Source organism: Protobothrops mucrosquamatus, unplaced genomic scaffold, assembly GCF_001527695.2.
Source record: "Protobothrops mucrosquamatus isolate PMUCROS unplaced genomic scaffold, P.Mucros_1.0 scaffold386, whole genome shotgun sequence".
Lineage (NCBI taxonomy): Eukaryota > Metazoa > Chordata > Lepidosauria > Squamata > Viperidae > Protobothrops > Protobothrops mucrosquamatus.
In genome coordinates this window covers 149089-172997 of record NW_015386718.1, presented here as the reverse complement: position 1 = coordinate 172997, position 23909 = coordinate 149089, and the positions used below count along the sequence as shown (strand labels likewise).

Genomic DNA, 23909 nt, shown 5'->3' with positions numbered 1-23909 from the left:
TACGTACGTTATATAAACAGGAAAGTTCTCAAGATTGTTTTTCTGTATCCAATTACACTAATGCCACTGCACAGCTACTAGAAATATACAAAGGCTAACATGGGGACTGGAATCCAGAGGCTTGGTGGATCCAGATACTAGTCTACTTATCAAAGAATTATAGCTTCACAAAAGAAATCTTTTCAAACCACAAGTTTGTATAGGATCATCTCCTTACAACCACTTATGTGGCTGTAAAACCAACAAAGATATGTACCATACTGTACATTATTTGTTTAACTATACTCCAGTTGAATTTCATCACATCCTGGATTAAACAGGCAATCTGAGGGGATATTTATAATCTATATATTAGGGTCACTTTGTGGTGAGATGGGCAGCAAATTAATTAATTAATTAATTAATTACACACACACATACAGTTCTTCCCTTGTTGAAAGCCAATGCAGGGATAACAAGTTGCTTATCTCTGGACCCTGTGTGACATTTCCAACCCCTACTCTCCTTTTGCAAATCTGGCAAGCCACCTGACTTAGGACACAGGTCCAGGTACACAACATGCTTCTAACCATTTTTATCCTACAGAACTTCAAGGCTGATCCACAAGCCCTAGGTGGGTAGTTATGGGGAACCTGACACCCACCCCTGCCCCCTTGCTTGCTGTCCTGCATTTTTTTTTCACAAGTTCCACTAGTTCAGCTTTTTAGAAAACAATTTCCACCATGAAGCAGTGACATGAAGGACTGGTCCTTTCTTAAAAGTTCTCCAATGAAACAGTAATGCTTTTTTTTTTTTCACAAGTCCACAGTGACACTTCAGTAGTAGACCTGTCTCTTGTCTTTTTTTGTTTGTTTGTTTTACAAGTTCCTTGATGGAACAGAGAACAACTGTCTTTGGTTTTGTTTTGTTTCCACCGGGTGAAGTTGGCAAGAGTTCTGCCAGTTTCCCCTTCAAGCGACAAGAAAAAACTGTAACATGGTGGAATTGTCTTTTTGCGGTGGAGGTCGGGCATTTTTTTTTTTAAAAAGGGGAACCCTCAAAGCCGGGCGTGAACAACCAAGTTGAGACAGCAGAAGGGCAGAGGGTTCAGCTTCATTTCCAGCCCATCTCCCTCACGGGAAAAGCCGCGACTCTCCCCAAGCCCTTTGCGAGAAAGATTCTGCTTCTGTTCGTCCTTTAGGGAGTAGTGAGGAGAAACACCCCCAAATCCGAGCTACTCCCTAGGACTGGGCTCCGCTGGCTTTGGAGGAGGAGCGGGGGGGAGGGGGGTCGAAGGCAGAGCGAGCGAGACGCCTCAACAACCCCAGCAACGGGCGGCGCTTCGAGCTCCCTCCCTCCAGTCCCCAGGCTCAGCCTATTGTGGAGACGGCTCTTTCCCGTCCCAGAAGAACCGCTATATTTAACGCGCTGCAAATAAACGCTCTTCGCCCTCCCTCTCCCCGCGCCGGTCCCGTCCCGTCCCTGGAGGACGGCAGCCGCCGCCGCTGCCTCGTCACCAACCTTTGCCGCCGGCAGCCTCGTTGCTCTGGTTAAACTCGAAGAGGAAATCGAAATCAAACTCTGGATCTTCCTCCAGGCCGCTCATGGCTCGACGGGCAGAGACCGGGCAGGGCACGAGTGCGCCCCGCCGCCGCCGCCTCCTCTCCCGGGGCTGCAAAGGGGCCGGAATGTCCGCCCCCACCCCCCGATCTCCGCAGACACCTGTTGCAGAGGGAGCGCTACGGGCGGTCAGCTGCTGGCTAGCCCGGCAAGGGAACTCGCGGCCTCGGGGGTCGCGACGGCTTCTCCGCTGTCCGGCACTCTGGCCGCGTCTGTGACTGGCAGGTCCCAGGACGCCCAGGCAGCCTCCCCGGGTCGGTGCAACGTGACCTTTGACGAGCGCGGCTCGCTCCCTTATCTCGCTATCGCTGCCTGTCTGTGAGATCCTCCTCCTCCTCCTCCCTTTGTTTATCTATACCCGGAAACATCAACAATCTAGTTGCTCTGCTCTGCAAGCCTCTCTGGTTCCTCATTTTAAAATAACCCCTCGCCGCTCGAGTTACAGCCCAAAGGGGTTTGGCCCTGGCCTCGCTCCCACCCGGGCTGGGCCACCAAGCTAAGGGGGGACCTCTGGGCAAAGCCGGCCCTACTGTTAGCTGGAGTGAAATGGCCGTTGGTTTGGGCTAATTAGAAAAGGGCAACAGCACCGTCTCAGCTTTGCTGGGGGTCTAAATTATACCTGGTTAGTAGTTGGAATCCCAGGGCCGTGAGGTTAAACCTGGAAGTAAAAATATAATACATGGAAAAGGCAATGAGAAATTGGAATCGGATTTTATTTTTTTTATCAGTTCGGTGTTGGGTTTAATTATTTATAAATTACAATTATAATTAAATTGACATGATAAATTAAATAATAATTTATTATTGCTGTCCAATTTTTAATTCAAGAAAGCCCGATTGATGTAGTGGTTTAAGGCACCAAGGTAAAAACCAGGAGACTGTAAATTCTAGTCCAGTCTTAGGCACAAAGCCAGCTTGGGCCAGACACTTTCTCTCAGCCCTAGGAAAGTTGCAATGGCAAACTATTTCCAAAACCTTGCCAAGAAAACTGTAGGAAATAGTCCAGGTGGTGCCAGGAATCAACAAAGACTTTAAGACGCATACAAACACAGACTTTTTTTTTATTCGGGGGGATTGCAATTTTAAGAACTTTTAACCAACTTAACTTTGTTAGAACTCACATACTTTGTCTCAATCTCTGCTTGTAGATTGTCAAGCAACCCAATATTAGGAGGTAAGATACAATCAAACAAAACATTATTTGTATTTCTTTAAAGAGGTTGCTATATTAATTAGTCCCAATTATTAAACTAGTGTTTCTCAGATGATCATCCTTCAGCAATAGGATGTCTTCAAACAAAAACATTCTTTTCTGTAATTGAGGAACCTTGAAGTATTAGCAGTGTGCTGGCAGCAAACATGATAGTATTCTAAATAGTAAGACACCTGACTGTCCTAGACGATCAGTGAGGCACTTCTTGCCTTTATTTCTCTCATCAAAGATTCACCGCTTGAGACTGTGGATTTCACCTTGCTTAATAGGGAACTTAATCCTGCTGTCAACACTGTAATATATGTGCATATATGATAATACCTAAATATGTCAACAGTGGTGCTCACTGATCTGAATTTGGGGCAGAACTCAGTAGATTCACTCAGCCAAATGAAGAGACCCATACCTACCCTATCATGGTTTTGAAATGAAATAATATACATTTACATCTAGATCAGTGTTTCTCAACCTTGACAATTTTAAGGCATGTGGACTTCAACTCCCAGAATTCCACAGCCAGCAATGCTGGCTGTGGAATTCTGGGAGTTGAAGTCCACATGCCTTAAAATTGTCAAGGTTGAGAAACACTGATCTAGAGAGATTTATCCTAATTTTACAAGATTATACCCAGAGGCTAAAGATGAAATGACAACATGGTGAGTACAGAAATGGGAGGTAGCCAGTCCTTTCTTCACCATCACCCAGGAGAAAACTGGAACCAGCTTTCTTCTCTTCTTTAGACTTCTCTAGCTAACCCAGACCCAGGATGCATGGTAGGCTGAATTCCTGATCAGGATGAGGTAATTACAATGTAGGTAGAACAAAATAAGTCCAAAGATAACAATAACAGCTCATGCATGTTTGCTATTGATTGATAATGCTAGCTCCACATGCATGTAAAATAGCTATTTCCTTCAGCTTGTCCAAGTCTTCTCAGGCTATTCTGAGGTTATCCTACCTGATAAACCAAAACCTTCTCTAGAAGGAAAGCAAAAAAACAAACTCTAAAATGGAGCTGGCCCTTCCTCTCTTCAAAGTTCACCTGAAACAGAGATCCTTCCTCTTCAGAGTTTGCATTTCCCCAGTTTTGCTAGTCTCTACTTAACTAAACAAATTGGAAAATTTGCCATGATTAAGTCAACATTAATGCATCAAATTCACTTTTAAGTGTATTGCTATGGACTTTCAAAAATGTTGCCTAAAATGTTTAACACAGCTTGGAAATCTTGTGTGGTTTCTAGTGGGTATTTAATTTTGCTCCATCTCTATATTTGTTGAAAATATCTTTCCCCATTTCCTTAATTTTCTGGAATCTTTTTCTGTTGCTATTGAACACAAGGAAATGAAGACTTTGAAAGTTACAAACATAATTGCCCAACTTCCTACAAAGGGTAAAAACTATATTATGTCATAAACAGTCATCTTTTGAGATATACAGAGGTTAAGTAGGAGGTGAAATAATGAACTGGCTGAAAAGTGTGAAAAAAAATCTCACTTGGAGAATTAATGATAAGGTTTATATTTCACTTCCCCGGCAGACAAAATTCTAACTGCTGAAGGTTTCCAATTTCTTAGATCACACCAATCAGAAAACTCAGGTATCAACTCCTGATGTCTAGACTGGCACCAATAAAGAAGTGGTTTGCCAGTGACGTTCACTCTGATTTTCCAGGCAAGCTTACAGCCTTCAGATTAGGTTTGGCCCTGTTTAAGATCAATTAGATACTGCCATAAATGCAAGAACCAGGTGTATTCATGAGGGATGAGGGTGGGTGTAAAAAAAATCCAAGTCTTTTAGGAAGAAAATGGCAGAAACTTAGTAATTATCATTATTACCATATGTTACTCAGTTGCAATACCACTCACTATAATTGCTATAAAACTCCATAAAAGGAAAACTCAATAGGAAATGTTCATGTATGCTATGTATCAATAATACAGATTCCAATGCACTAAGTCAGATCATTACACTAAAAAGCATGGTAACTTTGAGATGAAAATTCAAGATAATTAAACCAAAGAGCTAAGACAGACCTGAAGTTCATTTTCTTTTATTATGCTACAATTCTATATGTGTTTACATAGAAATAAATCCCACCGAGATCAGTGAGATTTGGTCCCAGGGAGCTGAAAATGTAATTGGGCTGAAGCTTTATTCAAAAAAATCAAGTAATATGTATGATGGTATGATTTTAATTTTAACTCCCCAACAGAACACTTCTAATTTCTTTTTCTCCTTCTCTGTCTCTGTCTATCTCTCTTTCTCTCTCACACACACACACAAAATTCATTTTCTTTGACATGCAAAAATAGGGTGTAACAGTATACATTTATTATTAGCTTGTTTCACAAAAACTAAGTTGTCTAGTAGAACAATGCTTAGTAACTGGTTTGAGGATGTATTTACATGTGTTTTTAATAGAAGCAGTCTTTTCAGTGTTTTGATGCTAATTAAAAATAAAGCTTGTAACAGACAAGGTTTTAATTCTGTGTTGGGAGACATAATGCTTTTGTGTTTGCCAAAATAGTTTTAAAGTCTGCCACATGCAAATGACCTCACCATTCCAGAAACTAGGACTGTGGAGCTCCCAGATTACTAAGGCTATATTTCAAAGAAATGTTTTTAATGATGGAAATGGTATTTCTCGGTAGACTATGGGAATCCCATTTCCAGTCTGAGACCTGAAAAGTCCATCATCAGGAAAATATCATTATTCCGTGAAAGCCATTATTCTCATTCTCCTCTCAATTTCCATTTAAAAAATGCTATACTGCTTTACACATTTTCTGCAATAGTTATTCTACTCCATCAGACAGCTCTTCCTGGTTTCCCATTTAGTAGTACAAATAATGAATACAAATATAAATATGAATATGTTGGTAAATGCTGGCTCTTATCACAATGGCTTCCATTATTCTTAACAGCAGATCTGTTTTATCTTCTTGAAAAATATATTTATTTATATTTATACACACCATCCATTCTCACCCCTCCAGCATCTTCCTCATTCTCCTACAAAGTACCTCATGATTGCTTCTCATGAGTAGATCAGTACTGCCTCTAGCTGGCCAATGAGAGAGCATAAAAATGGTGTTCTCCAGCCATTGTTCCTCTATCTTTATTATTCTGCCCTTGTTTTGAAATGAAGCCAATGCCATACTTTAAGGCAACCGACAATTATGGATAAAAGATGGTGACTTCATTCCAGAAGGGAGGAATCTGAGGATCCCTGGCATAGACAGAGTTCCCACCACCAGTGTGCAATTTTATTCATGGCTGGGGAAGCAGCTGAACTGGAAAATAATCTGCTTTCTTGCAGAAGGCCTCGGGAAGACTTATGGGTTCATCAAGATTCATCCTAGCATGGCTACGGTGCAAACAAGACCAAAAGATTCAAGAAATAACTCAGGTTGCAAACATTTAGGGTTGCGGGTTACCTACTTCTGATCTCGTATTTTTGAGTTGATAAAAATGCTTACAAATGAACTCATACAAACAGGTCTAAGTAAGGAACTGCTATTTTTAATCAATCATCCTTCTGCTCCCTTAAGTGAAATACACACATATAAAAAGCAGGATAATTTTTATATCAGATGTAAATTTGACACTATAGGCCACAATCCATCTAGAAGTTAGGTATACAAAAACTGTCCAAGCCAAAAGATGCCCACCATATATTAATTTAACATTAGTTATAGCCATGAGCTTTAGATCTCAAGACTGAAAAGCCCTATGCGAACATTAATGGAAGATTTTCCCCAAATGATGGGAGCAGACTACAATACTTAATAAAACATCTTATTTATAATCTGATTGGATGAATCAACAGGATTACTAAAAAACATTTTTTTGAAACTCAACACTGAGCATGGATGGACCTAATTCATAAATCACTTAAGCATAAATGACATGCAACCAGGCTTTAATAAAAAAGAAAAATTTGCCCCAACCTCAACAGTTCTTACTTATATCATTGTGGTAGAAATAGTTTCTTTCTGCTTATTTATTTTAAAATAATTTGGTATGCCATGATATGGTTCTCTAGGCACAATACCAGAAAAAATAATCCAGGTAAGACTGTATTGATCAGATTTTTATGAGGAAACATGCAGTCTCCAGTTTATAGACGCAAAGAGGAACTTGGCTGTCTGTAGCAATGACACCTAAAGTTAGTAGTCATCAGTACTAAAAGAACTACCCCAGCTTTTGATCAATATGTGCATGCAATGTCTATCTTTAAAGCAATGTGAAATTGGGATAGGAATATTTTTTAAGAACTTTAAAAAGTGTGCAGCAAGCTGGGAACAGTAGGAAAGATTAATAAACCAAACTTTATTTAAATGTAATTAAATTTCTGTTTAATTAATTTGCATAATTGCAATTCATGCATTTAAATAATTTCCCCCCTCTTGGCCCACAATGTGAACCCCTTCCAGAAAGTTTAGAAAAACAGCAGGAACTTTTACAACAGCACCCCCTCCCCAACCAGGGATCAGTTCCATAGAGAGAGGTTTTCTGCCGACTGGAGGGGGCGTGGTTTCGTGTGCTGTCTGCATCCTGTGGATGGGGCTTCACTTGTTTGCGTGGCCCAGTTTCTGGCATGCTGTGGACTGGTGGTTGGGAACCCGTTTTACGGTATTCCTATTTCAACTTGCCGATCACTGAAGTAATCTTTGTTGAGCTAATCTGTGCTTCTAGGATCAAAAGTAAAGTGAGTGACTACTATAGGAAGTCTTTGACTCACAACCACAATTGAGCCCAACTTTTTTTTTGCTAAGCAAGACAGTTGTTAATGAGTTTTGCTCCATTTTACGATTTTTACTCTCGCAGCTGTTAAGTGAATCACTGCAGTTCTTAAGTTAGTAACACGGCTGTCAAGTGATTGCGGCTTCGCCACTGACTTGTTTGTCAGAAAGTTGCAAGAAGTGATTACATGCCCCCCTGACACTGCAACCACCATAAATGAGCCAGTTGCCAGCTGTCCGAATTTTGATCACGTGATCACGGGGGTGTTGCAATGATCCTAAGTGTGAAAAATGGTCATGTCATTTTTTTCAGTGCTGTTATAATTTTGAATGCTCACTAAACAACTAGTTGTAAGTCAAAGACTACCTGTGTAAAATTTGTGATGTTTATTTCTAGAATGCACCCTATGAGAAAGATGTCTGGTGTCACATTGTTGAATTCTTTTAATATCGAGCAAGAGTTATTTATTATCCCAGGTTTAGTAATGTATTAGTTGGTTTTTGTTTGTTTGAAATCCATCCTGGAAGTCCCACTGAAGGGTGGTATAAATTAATCCAAAGGTACTTTTTATCTTTGGTGAATACGTAAGAGGGCTAGGAACTTTTGGAATCAGATATGTATCCAATTTTGAAAATGGATGTAAAATTGATACATGAAGCTTCTAAGGATGGTGGATACAAAAGTGGAATGGAAACATGGGACTTCATTTTTATACATGACATTGGCTGCTAGGATATTCTATGCACGAAGATGGAAAGAGGAGCATATACCCACAATGGGAGAAGGGATTTTGAAACTGATGGAGCTAGCTGAGATGGCAAAACTGACTGCTTTGATTAGAAACAACAGTCTGACTAAATTTCTTGTGGCTTGGAAACCGTTGTTAGATTTTCTAAAGGATAAAGAGAAAAATGAAATTTTGACTTTGGGATTTATACTTAGTGAATGTATCTATGGAGGAAGGAAGCAGTGCGTCACAGAACACCAATTGAGACCTGGCCCCCAAAGCTGGAAGTATTTTAAGATCAGTGAATATAGGAAGAAATGTTGCTAGTGGGAACTAGTAGTAAAATATCTGACACAATGGTTGAAAATTAACGTAAACTGGAGCAGTACTATACTGATTACTGGAAGGTGTGTGTGTGTGGTGTCTATGTCCTGAAGGAAAAAGGTGCTGAGAAACGAGATGTTGCATGTGTGATGTTGACAGATTTATTTGCCTAATATTTTAATAGATATCTTTTAGCTGGCTCTTGCTCACATGCATACATATAAAGTTCTGCATTCCAAAACACACTGGGGGGGGGGAAATCCAGTACGCTCACGAGCTCATGATTAGACCCCTGGGAATAGCCTGATCAAATGTAAATGAATCAGACTAGTGATTCACAAGTTGCCTTTCTGAGGAAAATTGTGCCAGCATAGTGAGTTACTATTGGACTATAACCAAAGTTAAATCCAACTACCTTCTATTTGTTATGGGGATAAAATACAGGAAGATTCCCATGCAAGTTGTCTTCAGTTCTTGGATAAAAAGTGGGATAGGAATATCTGACCAAATAAATATGTATCAACTAGAAAAATCTAGTAATGGGTATGAAGCCATAAAGATAGCTGACAATTTTAAGCCATTTTAGAATAGAGTAGAATAGAATAGAATTAGAATATGTTTATTGGCCAAGTGTGATTGTACACACAACGAATCTGTCTCTGGTGCATAAATTAAAATCTGGTGGTACCTTACCCAACAGCCATCTTATTAGTCTTTAAGATTCTACAGAATTTTTTTTAAAGTATAGTGTAAAACTAACCTAGCAAACTTCCTCAAAATGCTGAGGGTGTAGAAAATTGGATGAAAGATTCTCGGCAAAAACTATAAAACCTCAACCTCCTCATGCTCAGAAATTTTGTGGACAGCCTTTAGCTAGGAATATTTACCAACTATGAACTTTCTGACTCAATGAACCTTACTTTCTTTTCCTTTTGTTTTTGAGGCCTATTTGGGAAAGGCCACAGATCCTACTAAGGCAATCTCAGGTTTGGGGATATTGTTAATTAGCAACTTTATTTTATTTTATTTACTTACTTACTTACTTAATTTGTTAAATTCATTTATCATCTGACAAACGTTTTAATTATATTTGTACTTTGTTATTCAGGTCTTATTACGGTTAGTTGCAGTCAGCCAGATGTTTATACTGGATTTAGCTATCTACCTATTGAGTCCTTCCCAAGGACCTGGGATAGGCAGATGTTGTTATTTGATGATGTTAAAGGTATTGTCACAGGATGTAAGTTGTTTCAAGTAATGTTGCCTTTTGCAACTGACTGGTGGTGATTTTGTCAATGCAATGGTATTTAAGCAGTGCTCCAATGTTTTGGGATTGCATCCAAGGCGCCTGCACTATTGGTACTATCTTTACTTTCTTTTGCCACAGTCGTTCTACTTCCATTTGCAGGTCTTCGCATTTTGTGATTTCCTCCCCCCAATTCTTTCTCTTCTATTCTGTTATCTCCAGGTACTGCCACCTGCTAAGTCTGGGGTGTTATGTGGCAGGTGCTTGTCTGTTGGAATTCTAAAGTCCCAACGCATTTAAGTGTCTTCGTTTTCTATTACTTTGTCTATTTTATGGCCCCACCGGTTCTTGCTTGCAGGCAAATAGCATTTCTTACAGATATTCTAATACACCATTGTTGCTACTTTGTTATGCCACTGTTTGTAATCTGTCGGTGTGATCTTCTTGCTAACTAAATGGTCCACTGTTTCTTCAACTTCTTTACAAGGGTGGCATTTGCTGTCAGTTATTGTTATTATTATTACAATATCATTATCAAAATGATAATGTGGAAATGTAGTTCAAGAAGTTCGCCTATATAAAGTATAGGAAGTTCTGGCTTACCATTTTTGTATGCAAGAGAGAATACAGTTCAGACCACACAGACAGCCTGATGCCATCTAGGAGTTTTGGACAATTCCCATCAAGCTTAGCCCGCATGGTTAATGAAAAAAATGTTACAATTATGGCATTATAATGCAAAGCAAATGGTAATCTTGCTGTCTGCTCTATTCCACAGGTATATATATATGCATTTGAGAACTATTTTTTATGGAACACATTCATATGACTTACAAACCAAAATAGAACTTTACCATTAAATATATCCAACTGATATTTCTTTGGCATCAACTGATTCTTCCTGAGTCTGGAAACTGCACATCTCCCACAGTTCATCAAATTTGCTCAGAACTGTTTTGGGCTCATTTGGGCTTTTCCATTTTAGATAATGCATTGGATTGTTTGCTTTAAAGCTTAGGAAGATAAACCAGTGGTTAAAAAGTCCACTAAACAAGTGAAAATGTGGTGCCTATAAAACATAAACCATAAATCATTTCAAGCAGATGTGTAATGTTGTACTTTATCTGTTTTTAATTTTCTCTCAAGTTCAGGACCTTAGTAAGGCTTAATTATAGTAGCATTCTTTCTGCTATTATTGATCTTCCACAATGAAAACTGCCCACATAATGTCAAATACATACTACACACAACTGTCTAACTTGTTAAAATAATAATAATTAATTGACAGTATTTGCAGTCCCCCTTTCTTTCTGCTGCTCCTTTTTGAGATTTGCCTTAAGACTTGAATTTCAACATTGCAAGACTCCTTAAGTCAAGATGAAAATGTTCTCAGTCTGTCTTTGTCTTCTGAAAATTTTCTATATCAATTCTATAGAGGATTGCGTGGTCTTTGCATAGAGATAGCAGGCTTTTGTAATGTAGAAATCATTAATTTCTAGCTTCACATTCAATTAATAAATTACATTTTTAGACCTATGCCCCAATTTTGACAGCTGTCATAAAATGCAATGAAACAGATAAAACAATAGATAATTTAAAAATATCAGAAATTGTCAAAATATACCAATGATTACCTAAATGAAAGAGGAATCCCACAAAGAAAAGTCTGAGTGAGCTAAAAAAAATCCTAACGTGGCATCCAAAAGAAATCAGCCAATGCTAGTTGAACCACATAGTAAGATAAGACTAGACGGTTGCAGCAGAAAAGACATGATCTTGGAATATGTGACTTCTAAGAAAGGCTTCTCATGCACCTGCAGGTAGCTGGTCCGACAGGGTGGACTGCCCCATGGAAGCCACTCAGAAGTGGCAATTTCATCAGATGGGATGGGGCCTAAGTGAAATAAAATCAAAACATAGAAATATTTTATATGCAATCTTCTGATCTAGGTGCATGTTTGTGAGCAAGAAAGAATAAATATGAGCTATATGGACCTGTAAAGTTTTTTAAGGTATCTTTTTAAAAAGTCTTAAAAAGGCATGAGACTTCTCTAAAGGAAAACAGGGCAGCCTCATTAACTCCTGCTTTAGTTTCTATTACCAACCCAAAATATGACAGAAAACCTCATTGTTTCCAAGAAGTTAGGAGTCATAGGCCTATCCACACATCCTCATCCATAAATGTCTCTGAAGCACATGGAATCTAGTAGCTAAATATCTGCTTTTCCTCCCAGACCTTCAGGCTTGATTTCTCCTTTTGAGGAAGTGCTTCATTTTGCTTAAGTTCCCTGATGTTTTCAGTTAGGATTGGCGGACATCAATGTCCACAGCCATCAATGCAACGGCTGAAGTCAGACCAGGTCTCCAGCCCCCAAAACACAGATAGCAACAAGAATGTTCTGCTTGCGGAGTGCATGAAGGCATGAATTAGTTCAAAAGGAGGCCTTTGAACGTTTTCCAATTCAGAGCACAATCAGTAATCAAACTAGGTAGATAACAGTGGGTTTCTGCATAAATAAATCTAATTATGGAGGAAACAATCCAGATAGCAAAAAATACTGGTGCAAGAAACAGAGTACCTGTAATGCTGCCTATTTGACAGTACCACTTTAATCAAAAGAGACTTGCAATGGAACCCAACTTTTTTTTTTCCTAGGAAGTTATCTTGGATTTCAGCCAGGGCTGTATCTCCGTCTTCTGGATAGTATCTGTCTTTCTCCATGAGAAGTCTTTTAGAATAAGTATTAGGCTGTGAAGACATTTGAAGGGGGCTTTGCTCTGGCTGAGCAGCAGCCCTGGTATATGGGTCCTTGACGCACACATTACATGCTCAATCAACATGGGAAACTGCCATGCCAAGCTTTAAAAAGAACCTCAACACTTCAAGAATGACTTCAAGTGGATTCACAAACTTCCCCCTACTAAATATGCATAGAATCACATTATTTGTGGGATTTTGGCTTGCTCTCAATGTCTGGAGTGCAATGTTTTATCTGGGAAATCCACAAGGAAGGGATTTCATGACTTTGTACAATGAACACACTAATATTTTAAGTATTTGTAAATCAACTCATATTTATATAGTTTATAATTCATTTTCTCATCCAGAGACCACTCAAAGCATTTATTTTTTCCAAATAGAAGAATTCTCTGAAGAATGAAGATACGGCTTATGTCTTAAGATCATTAGAAAAGATGGCTCTGACCTCAGGCTTGTCTCATTCCATACACTCTGCTTATTGTAAGCAACACAAAGCTTTTGGAAAAGTTTTGAGTAGGGTAGATGAACATCAAAACTTCTTCATATGTCTCAGTAACTAGTACTAATTCTGGTAATGGAATAGATGGATGCCCAATCCCCGGTCCATGGACCAGTACCAGGCCGCGGCATGCCAGCAACTAGTCCGCACAAACAAGCAAGGCCACATCCATGAGATGCAGGCAGCACACAAAACCACGCACCGTCCAGTCAGTGGAAAAACCTCTCTCCAAGGAACCGGTCCCTAGTGCCCAAATGTTTGGGGACCTCTGGGAGTAGTGCATTCTGGTTTTGGCTTATCTTTCAATGCAGGAGTGCAAAATGTTGTCATTTAATGTTTATTATACACTTTCTGTATCACAGGAAGGGATATTGAATTTTTCAACTTATCATGGTCTGAAAGGATAGGTATTCACAGCCAATCGAGATGATATCAAAATGATACTACTTGATAGAAAAAAGACCAGGTCATAATTCCACATTTCCGTTCTTTTTCTTTCTTTTCTTTTTTCCTGTCTTCTCTTTTTATTTTTCTTCGATTTTTATACTTCTATTAAATTCAAAATTCTAATAAAAACTGATTCTCCAAAGAGATAGTATCAATATTATCATGTGTATGCAGTGTTGTCAGAATGCAAACTCTGTTCTTACATACTTGCATCTGAGGCTGATTTCGGAAGAGTAAAGGTGAATATGATTGGGCTGCCCATCTGCTTAAATCCACTTATTCCCATCTGTCTTGTTTATAGACAGCAGTGTTTTTGTTTCCAAACCACTTACATCTGAATCGCTATAATAAAACCTAGCAAGAGACATTCCCTTTGCTTCTGTGCAACTGTTAAATGATAATAATAAAAACCCTTTTCATAAGGACATACAATAAGCCGCCACACCAGAAAAGTAGGCTTTACAGTCGGAGCGGCTGAAACGCCGGTTAGTAAACAAAACAAAAAACGTATTTTTTAAGATAACCCGGCCAATAAAGCAGTCACTACGAGAGAGAGGGTGGGTGGGACCGGTGCCATTTTTGAGGTTTCCGACTGTTCCTTGACTCTAAAAGAGAACTTTTGTTTTTGTAAACATTACAAGAGGTTTAAATTATAGGGTGTGCTCTATCAAAGCTTCTTCTTTTTTTTTTTTAAAGGCATTTCATCATAACCCAGCCTGCGCTATAGAATGTTAGCATTTAGTGGTTGCAAGTAATTGGATGGACTGGAATGAATTCTGCACACTGTTAACTCTGTGTAAGGCATTGACACGTACAAGGACCCGGGCAGGCCGGCAGCTGCACGCTGAAAACTCCCACTGTGTCCTGAGATTCCTTTGGTTTCCCGGGGCTGCCGGCTCTATCTGCCCTCCGACGGGCTTTCACCGGTTGCAGTCGCGTACCCAAGCCACCTAACCCACGCCTCACCCAGCCGAGGGCAATTCCGCCCACCCCAAGGACCCCCGAGGGACCCCCACCCCCCCCCACCACCACCACCGCCCCCCAAAAAGCAAGGGAGAGCAAGTGTCTCCTCTTCCAAGGGATCCCAGACTCGCCAATCCGCGGGGCCAAAATCCGCGGGGAGGAGGGAGACACCTATTGGCAGGACGTCGCAGCAGGCGAACCTCAGGGCGGCTTTGGGGAAACACCAGGGGGACACCGCCGCTTCCCTCCTCCCCAGCACGGCCGCCAGCGCCAGCGCCACGACCCGGCCAGCCAGTCCCGCCCGCCCGCCCGGGTTTCCCCCCGCTGCGGCTCTCCTCCGCCTGCGGCTCAGAAGCGGGGCGAGCAAACGTCAGTCAAAAGAAGAGGGAAAACGGCCGGCCGGCTGGAGGCAGCAAAGCCGAGCGCGGTTTTTTTTTTTTTTACCTTCCTCGGCCGATTTCATTCTGCTGAGGCTGAGACGGCTGGAAGCAGAGCCCAAGTTCTCTTTCACCCCGCTCGGCTGGCTCTGGAGGCGCGAAGCGGCGCGGAGTTAACCGGATCGCCGCCGGGGCATCCGCTTTGCCCAAGGCGAAGGCGGGGAAGGCAGAAGAGGTAGATGCGGCTCTCTCTCTCTCTCGGTCCAACGTCCCGCTATGCCAGCCGGCGCCTCTCTGGACAGAAAGGGCAGAGTCGAGGTTGGCGCTGCCCCGTCACCACGGCATTTGGAGAGGCCAGGCGGCGGCGGCGGCAGCTGCTGCTTATTGGAGGACTTTTTTCGGAATGAAGGTTTAGCTCGGCTCGGGAGGCAGCGGGTTTCCCCCCCCCCACCCGGGAGGCGTCCCGAAGCGGGCCCGGGGAGAAGAGGCGGCGCGCGAGGGAGGGGTTGCAAGGCGGCGCGCGAGGGCTCCCGCTCCCGGGAGAAGGGAGAGCGCGCGCGCCCGCCCGCCCGTCCGACTCGAGGAAGTTAAGTCTGGCGCGCGCTCTCCCTCCCTCCCTCCCTCTTCTGCGGGCGGCCTTATTCGAAGCCGGGGCTTTATTTGCTCAGGGAAGTTTTGCAGAATTCTCTTTTAAGTCTGTCTCTGACGCACGGCAAGCCGCCGTGGGTTGCCTTTTTAAAGCTGGAAAACACCCCCCCCCTCCTCCTTTTCCCCCTCCCAGTCCCTCTCCCCGCCCAGAGCGCCGTGATGTCACAGCTCCCGGGAGAGACTCTTGGTTGCTTTTGCAAAGGAGCCAGCGACCGGGCGGAGGGGGGGGGGGGAGGAGGAGGAGGGGGGGAAGCTTGGAAGCCGAGCGGGAAGACCGAAAGAGGAGTCCCATACCCCAACAACCCGGCTTCAAGAAGTTGACACGGCTTTTCGAGAGCCGCAAAGGGGGTTTGAGGATGACGCGAGCAGGGAGGGAGAGGGGACTCCCTTAGTTTCGGTAAATACGGGAAGGAGGGAGGGCTGGGAAGAAGGACTTGGGAGCCTACTACGCGTGCTGAAATTACGAGGGCTTTAAAAAAAAAAAAAAAAGTCGAATTCTCTGGAAATTTGGTCAAGAGCGCCAATTTGGCAAGCCAGAAGCTTCCGTTCAGGGTAAAGACAATCTTTATAACTCTGACCCTCCCAGGGCTGGTTAATCTACATAAACTGTAAGAATAACAAGACGTTTAGACTGTTGTCGGGACTTGCCGAAAGCTTTCGTTCACGCTAGCTCCGCCCCTCTAGCCTTAAAATTTAAATTATTATTATTATTATTATTATTATTATTATTATTATTATTTAATAATAATAATAATAGTAAAGTTGGAAGGGACCTTGAAGGTCATCTAGTCCAACCCCCTGCTCAGGCAGGAAACCCTATACCATTTCGGACAAATGGCTGTCCAGTCTCTTCTTAAAAACTTCCAGTGTTGGTGCATTTACCGCTTCTGGAGGCAGGTTGTTTCACTGGTTAATTGTTCTCACTGTCAGGAAGTTTCTCCTTAGTTCTAGGTTGCTTCTCTCTTTGGTTAGTTTCCACCCGTTGCTTCTTGTCCTGCCTCCAGGCGCTTTGGAGAATAGCTTGACTCCCTCTTCTTTGTGGCAGCCCCTGAGATATTGGAACACTGCTATCATGTCCCCCCTCGTCCTTCTCTTCGTTAAACTAGACATACCCAATTCCAGCAGCCGTTCCTTATATGTTTTAGCCTCCAGTCCCCTAACCATCTTTGTTGCTCTTCTCTGCACTCTTTCCAAAGTCTCAACATCTTTTTTACATCGCGGTGACCAAAACTGGATGCAGTATTTGCAGCTCCTCCCGATGTAAAGGCGCTGTCCACCCCCCCCCTCCCTGATGAAATGGACAGTACAGCCTGCAGTCTCTGTTAGTGACAGTCCCCCCCCCCTTTCTATTTAGCGTGTCTCCCGCTGCACACGCGTTTATATACTGTATCAAGTTTTTTTTTCTTTTCCCCAATTGTCAAAAAGGAGGATCGCGGCTCCTTTCCTGTTGGCAGAGGGAGCATCTGGGCGGCGAAAATCTCAATTAATTTCCACGAGGCTCCGCCGCTTGGAGTTCCAAACAGAAGCTCCTTTTTTTTTTTTTTCTTGGGAAGAAGGAGGAGGAGGCGAGGAAGGCGAGCCAAACCAACGCAAAAGGGAAGTCAGATTTTCGGCTACTTCTGCTCTGCGGAAAAAGGTGTCACCTCGGGCATCGGCGTCCAGGGGTGGAGCGAACGGAATGGAAATCGTCGCGGGGGGGGGGGCGACGTTTCCTTGCCCCCCAAAGTTCCGGAGGACTGGAGAAAGTAGCCACAGCGCTGAACTTGCTTTGGAGTCGTGCCGTGGCAGCCACGTGCGCGCGCTGTTGTGCGAAGTTTAGCGCCCCTGCAGTTGAGAAGAGGAAGAAGGCGAACGCGTGTGCATTTCTCTGCGTGTACAGGTTTGAAGGAACTAATACAAGGGGTTCTCAACCTTGGCAACTTTAAGACTTGTGGACTTCAACTCCCAGAATTCCTCAGCCAGCTTTGCTGGCTGAGGAATTCTGGGAGTTGAAGTCCACAAGTCTTAAAGTTGCCAAGGTTGAGAACCCCCTGAACTAATAGAAAATGGGGTCCTACCACACAGTTCCTTGGAATAAATGCCCTTGAAACGCAAAAGCTTTCGCTGTGTTCATTTATCAGTGCCACTCGTGGACTGAGCGCCTTCGTCTCCGCTGTATTATTTATTTATTTATTTAATTTATTTATTGAATTTATATCCCGCCCTTCTCCTTGCGGACTCAGGGCGGCTGACAATCAGTTAAAAATACACCAATAACAATTACAAAATTAAAATTAGTTAAAAAGAAATATTTAAATGTTGTCTAATTAAAATATGATTAAAACCCCTCTAAAAATTGCCCTAGGCCAGTCCCGCTTGTTGGAATAACCATGTCTTGAGGGCGCGGCGGAAGGAAGGGAGATCAGGGATCACCCTGATCTCTGGGGGCAGCTCATTCCAGAGGGTGGGAGCTCCCACAGAGAAGGCCCTCCCCCTTGGGGTCGCCAGCCGGCACTGTCTGGCCGACGGCACCCTGTCCTCTGGGTGGGACACCCTCGGTACTGGCCGATGGGAGGTAATCTGTGGCAGAAGGCGGTCTCGAAGGTATCCCGGTCCGCTGCCATGGAGCGCCTTAAAGATGATAGTCAGCACCTTGAAGCGCACCCGGAAGGCCACCGGCAGCCAATGCAGCTCGCGCAGCAGCGGTGTTACGTGGGAGCGACGAGTCCCTCCCAGCACTGCCCGCGCGGCCGCATTTTGGACTAGCTGGAGCCTCCGGGTGCTCCTCAAGGGAAGCCCCATGTAGAGAGCATTACAGTAGTCCAGGCGGGAGGTGACCAGAGCATGAGTGACTGTGCGCAAGGCGTCCCGGTCCAGAAAAGGCCGCAACTGGTGAATCAGGCGGACCAGATTCCGGATTCTTTTTTGTCGCTCCTAATAGTTCAATGGGCATTAACTGTGGGCAACTGTGGTTAAAGCCAACTACAGGACGCGCCATCGCCATTAGGTCCTGTGCAGAGAGCACACTGGGCAGCAGTACAACCACTACGGTATTAAACGCATCCAATAAAAAATGAATAGTTCCATCTCTAGCTTGTTTCCGAACCGCTTCGGTTAAAGCCCCCGGTAGTTAAGGGCTCAGGTTTAACTGTGGCCCTGCTTTTTGTTGCAACTCCAGAAAATCTTGGCAAGAGTCGCTGGGAGTTGTAGTTCTGTGAGCTTGGGAGTTGTAGTTCTGTGAGCTTTCCATGCACCGTCCTGAAGTCCCTCCACCAATACAGCTTTTCTGTCTCCCAGCAGTTTGCCTCCCCCACCCCGCTTCTTAGGCAGCTTCTCCCAGTGTGTGCCTGTCGAAGTAGCTTCACCCTTTCCAGTATCTTCTGTTTCTGGCTCGGCTAACTTTCAGGACTTCGGGGAAGCGTGAAAACGTTTCCCTGTGGGTAGGCGGAGATCGGGTAAAACGTGAGCAAGGATTTAAAGGGGGGGGGGATGATTAACGCTAATTGTCTATTTAGTTTTTGGTTCCTTTTGGAGTTCGGGGACTTCCCGTTCCGTATGCAAGATTACATTATGCGCCACATTTCTCAGGCAGAGGAACCGGCGACTGACTACCCGCGTTTGACTCTGAGCAGTAAAATGGCAATTCGTTGATTTGTTAAAGATGTAAAGAGGAGAGAAAGCAATCTAACTTAAGTCACAACAGAGAATAGGGATTTGTTGACTGCACGCCGATTGTCGGCAGATTAGTCAGCAGACGTAAGTCTGGACGTTCAAAAAACGCATGGGCAAAGTTAGGAAGGGCTGCACAATTGAAATGCACACCGAGTCACACCCCTCCTTGTCCGTACTTTTCCTGTGCAGAAACTATTATACCCGTCTGTGTGTTCATAATCTTGGCCACCTGCACTGCTGGGATAGCACAGTTATTATTATTATTTATTGAATTTATATACCATCATTACCACTCCAGAGCTTCTCTATTTTCGCGAACACGAAACAAATAGAGCACACTTGAACTGCTCGCAAAAAGATGCTTTTATTACAGATGAGAGATGGATGAAAAAGTTACCCCCAATTACATTCGCGATCCCGCGATTAAACTATGATGGGGGTGAGGCTTTGGATCTCATCGAGGACCGTTCATTTTTCTTTGAATCGCCATCAAAAGACACAAATGCGCAGAGTTGACCATCCAACGGCGACCTCTTTGGGTGAAGGGGCTACCACGCATCTAAGAATGCAGAGACTTTCCGTGTTTCACGAGCCAGGTTCACAAACCCAAAGTGCCCGTGCTCGCTCATGTGTCTACGCACGTCCTTGATATGTTGCAGTCGGTTCTGTTCGGGATGCACATCCTTCGAGGGTGGCTTGCAATGAGCGCGCCGTCGAGCCTGTCGAAACCATCCTATTTCTCTCCCCCCTCGCCCCCATTTTGAAACGAGGCTGCAAAAACAGGCAGCAGCGTGCACACGCGCACGCCCTCTCTTCCCCCTTTCTAAACTCCTCCTCCAAGCGCCTCTTAAGTTGCCGGGCGTGCCCGGGCTTCTTTTTGCGTGGGAAAAGGCCGCGGCGCTATATCTTTGCGAACACGCGTCTTCCGCTTCGGCGACGTGAGTTTGCGCTCGCACCCCCAACAAGGGTGCGGGAAGACAGCCAGCTCGAGGCCAACCGGGCAACCCTAGCAGGAGGCACCGCTTGGCGTGGGCAAGATGCCGTTTGCCGCCTCTGCAAGCCCCCGTCCTCCTCCCTCCCTCCCTCCCCAAGGCCGGGCTGCAAGATGGGGACGAGGCCGCGGCTGGGAGCCGCTGGTCGGTTTGGATCAGTTGCCGCGCGGGGACAGAAGCGGCTCCCTCCTTTCCTGTCTGCTCTCAATGCTTTCTTTTCTGCCTTCTTCTGCGCCGAAATGACGGAATCCCCGGTCTGTTGCCTCCTGTTTAATGCCGTTGCCGGGACGACCGTGGCCGGGCTCCAAGGCCGAGGGAGTTTGCAAGAACTGCAGCCAACTAACCTTGGCCGCCTCGCTGCGGCGCGCCGCTGGCCCCACCGCCAGATGTTCTTGCCTGCTCGCTGGGCCCCGGCGGCCCCGACTCTGGCTCGGCTGGCGGCTGCCGTCGCCAAGCCGAGGGGACTCCCTTCTGCTCCCCCCCTTCTCCCAAGTTTGTTTACATGGGCTACCAGCAGAGGCTGCGGACCGAACTTTTATTTTAGGGATCGGCGATGACTAACGAAGTTGCAAGGAGCGGCAGGACAGAAAACAACGCTATTTTTAGTCGGGCTGTTGTTTCAGTCGCTCGGGGGTAGAAAGGCTCTCCCCCCCCCTCCCCGCTCCCTTCGCTTCCAGATGCCAGCTACTTCTGGCTGCAACCTTAATTGAAACAACACACACAGGCCTGTCCAGGATTTGCACCAGCAGACATGTAATCGCTTAAAAAACAACCACAGAATCGCGCGCACATACACAACGCACTGACACACACACACACAGAATCGGCTTGCTAAGTCCCACACATTATTGTTATGGATACAGTTGGGCTTACTTTAATTTGATATTTTCAGGAGACCAACCCGCCGCTGTTTTCACCATGTAAGGGTCAGATGCAACTTTCAGAACACCACCAGGTGTTCCTCAATTGACCTCTCTTGCTGGAATAGCCACCCCTCCACTCTGGAATGGTTTGCTCCAAAAATACTTTAAAAAAAACAAATGCACAAGAGAAGGGTCTATTATTTCATCAGTTCCTGCAGCTCCTTGGGAATGACTAGAGTGGTGATCTTATGTCATATTCTAATACTAGAGGTTTTTGTAAATAGGAACTATTTTCTAAAGTATTTTGGATGCTGAATGTGACCTCAAATTAAAAAAGACTTTTATAAAAAGCATACAGAACTTTGCTCATCAAAACCCCACTTTCTATTAAGAAAGCAAGGGTATTAGTAATTAAAACGTACTATAGAAAAGCAAAGAAAATTCAGTAAGTGGTACTCCCAGACTCCCAGAGGTTTTTGGAATCTCACACAAATAAGATTTTAGAATTATTATTTTATTATTATTAAATTTGTTTGCTACTCAACTGCCCCAAGGCAACTCTGGGCCTTGTTGGACCAGAATGACAAGATATGTGACAAAAACAATGTCTTTGCACAACAGGATAGTGGTATCTGGTCTCTGAAGAATGTTTTTTATTCAGTGCTGATTGTTAAAAGTTTATTGCAACCTTAAAGGAAAGACTATGGCATTTTTCAAAGATGGAATACACCAGCGTTAACCCGTGGTTTGTTTTAAATGAGATTTTTTGAATAAACTACTATGCTTTACCAGCCACAGTGATTGACTTCATTTATTGAACTAAGCCCAAACCAAAGAAATCAGATTATAGGTTAAAGCAATGTTTATGGCACTTCCTATGCTTCAACTGTAGTTTCATAAAGCAGCCACTATTTTCAAACAATCATTCACTGTCTATATTTGTGGGTTTCGAGAATACTTTGTAAAGATTTGTTGGGGCTACCCCTCTTTTGATTTTTGTTCCCATCCAGGCTTTTTAATGAACAGTTAGACAGCATATTGAAGCAGTAGCTTTGAGTCACTATGGAAAATGGGGATGCTTTAATTTATTATATATTATTTAATCCATTTCATAACTGCCTTTGAAACCAATGGAATGAAATAACACCAACAAAGTTACATGCAAAATGCTTTAAATTACAATTGTTCAATACAAGGCTAAAGCAGTCATTGTATATTACTTAATTCAAAAGTAACTGCCAGGAGCCAACCTGAGAGTTGATTTATCAGAAGAGCAGCTGGAAGTGGAATCAACTACTTGCTTCTTAGAGGAACATTCCAAAGGTGAGGAGGGCATGTATCCCAAAGGGATCACCAGTGTTTTCCAACAACACTGATCTTGGGAAGAGGCTAATTAGGAAGGACCATTGCGGACTTTTAAATGGCTTATGTATCTGTGCAGCTGTAATATAGGTGGCTATGCCTATATTAGCAGAGAGTTCTGGAAGGTCTCCAGTTCACCTTGGACCATTCTCTGCTGCTGCAATGAAATGCCATCTACATTTGAATCAGTATGAAACCATGTTATTGGTGCAATTGCACAAAGTAATGTGTGACTGCACCACTTGGAAAGTGTTAGAATAAGTGAGGAATACCATTCCTAACGCCAACTTAAGCCTGGCTGGGGACAATATCACAGGGACATGACAGAAAGTGAAAGAGACGGTTGATGATAGATAGATAGATAGATAGATAGATAGATAGATAGATAGATAGATAGATAGATAGATAGATAGATGAGAGAGGGAGAGAGATGGGACATATTGTGAGAAAAGCCTATATTATAGAGTGCATTAGTACAGTCCATCTTAGATGTAATTATGAGGTTCCCCCTAAGATTTGAACAGTCCCCACTCTACTAGTATTTCAAAGAGCCCTGAAGGTATTTGGTGAGGATGATTGACATCCCTTTTCCTTCTTTTTTCTTTGTTCCCATCTAGGTTTGTTTTCTCTGCCATGTTTGTTCCTTTGTTTTTTTGCTATTTTGTGTTTTTGTATCATTTCTTGCTTTGGTTTACAATTTGTAAACCAACTAAAGTTGCTGGAAATCGGGCAGCATATAAATTTAGTATATTGTTTAATAATAATAATAATAATAATAATAATAATAATAATAATAATAATAATAATAATAATTAGGACATTCCTCCAGCATTGAGTTTGGATAGTAGTTGACATACAAAATCCATCTTGGTGCCTACTGTAGTACTGCAACCCTTTGCTCTTCCCCAAACAGCAATGGGTCCAGAAAGATTCCCTAAGCCAGGGGGTCTCCAAAACTTGGCACCTTTAAGACTTCAACTCCCAGAATTCCCCAACAGGCTTAAAGTTGCCAGGTTTGGAGACCCCTGTCCTAAGCTACAGTACAACTCTGGTAGTTCAGGGGAATAAAGCTTAGTGTGCTTTACATGAATTCCTCCATGTTTGTATCTGTGTTGATCAGATAGTCTCACTTTGTGTGGGCCCTTTTCCCAAAAGAGTTTCAACCATCTCTCTGGGGTTAGGAGACAGAAATCCAAACAGTTCCATCCAATTTTACTTCTCAACAGAAAGATGCCAAAGCCACTGGTAGCAGAGATAGATTAAAAGACATTAAATGGAACTGGTGGGACTCTTACTTTTCTAGAGTGGAGATTCCCAGAAGGGAGCTGCTGCAGTTTAACATCCCTTGGGCGTATCTTGGAGGCTTAGTTAGAGGACCTGCATTTGTAGAATATAAAAAGCTTCTTCATAATGTCTAGCTAGACTTCAGCATTGCAGAAGGAACCTTCAGTACAGGATCGATATACAGTACTTAATGCCAACTTATAATA

At 43.3% G+C, this 23909-nt stretch overlaps 1 protein-coding gene across 1 annotated transcript in view; it reads right to left on the bottom strand.

The window, feature by feature from the left end:
* Positions 1–1585, bottom strand: part of NFATC1 (nuclear factor of activated T cells 1) — a 120120-nt gene extending 118535 nt beyond the window's left edge. The window contains exon 1 of the mRNA XM_015815924.1: positions 1501–1585. Within this exon, the coding sequence (XP_015671410.1) occupies positions 1501–1585 (85 nt within the window). The remainder of the gene's footprint in view (positions 1–1500) is intronic.
* Between the last annotated feature and the right edge of the window lie 22324 nt (positions 1586–23909).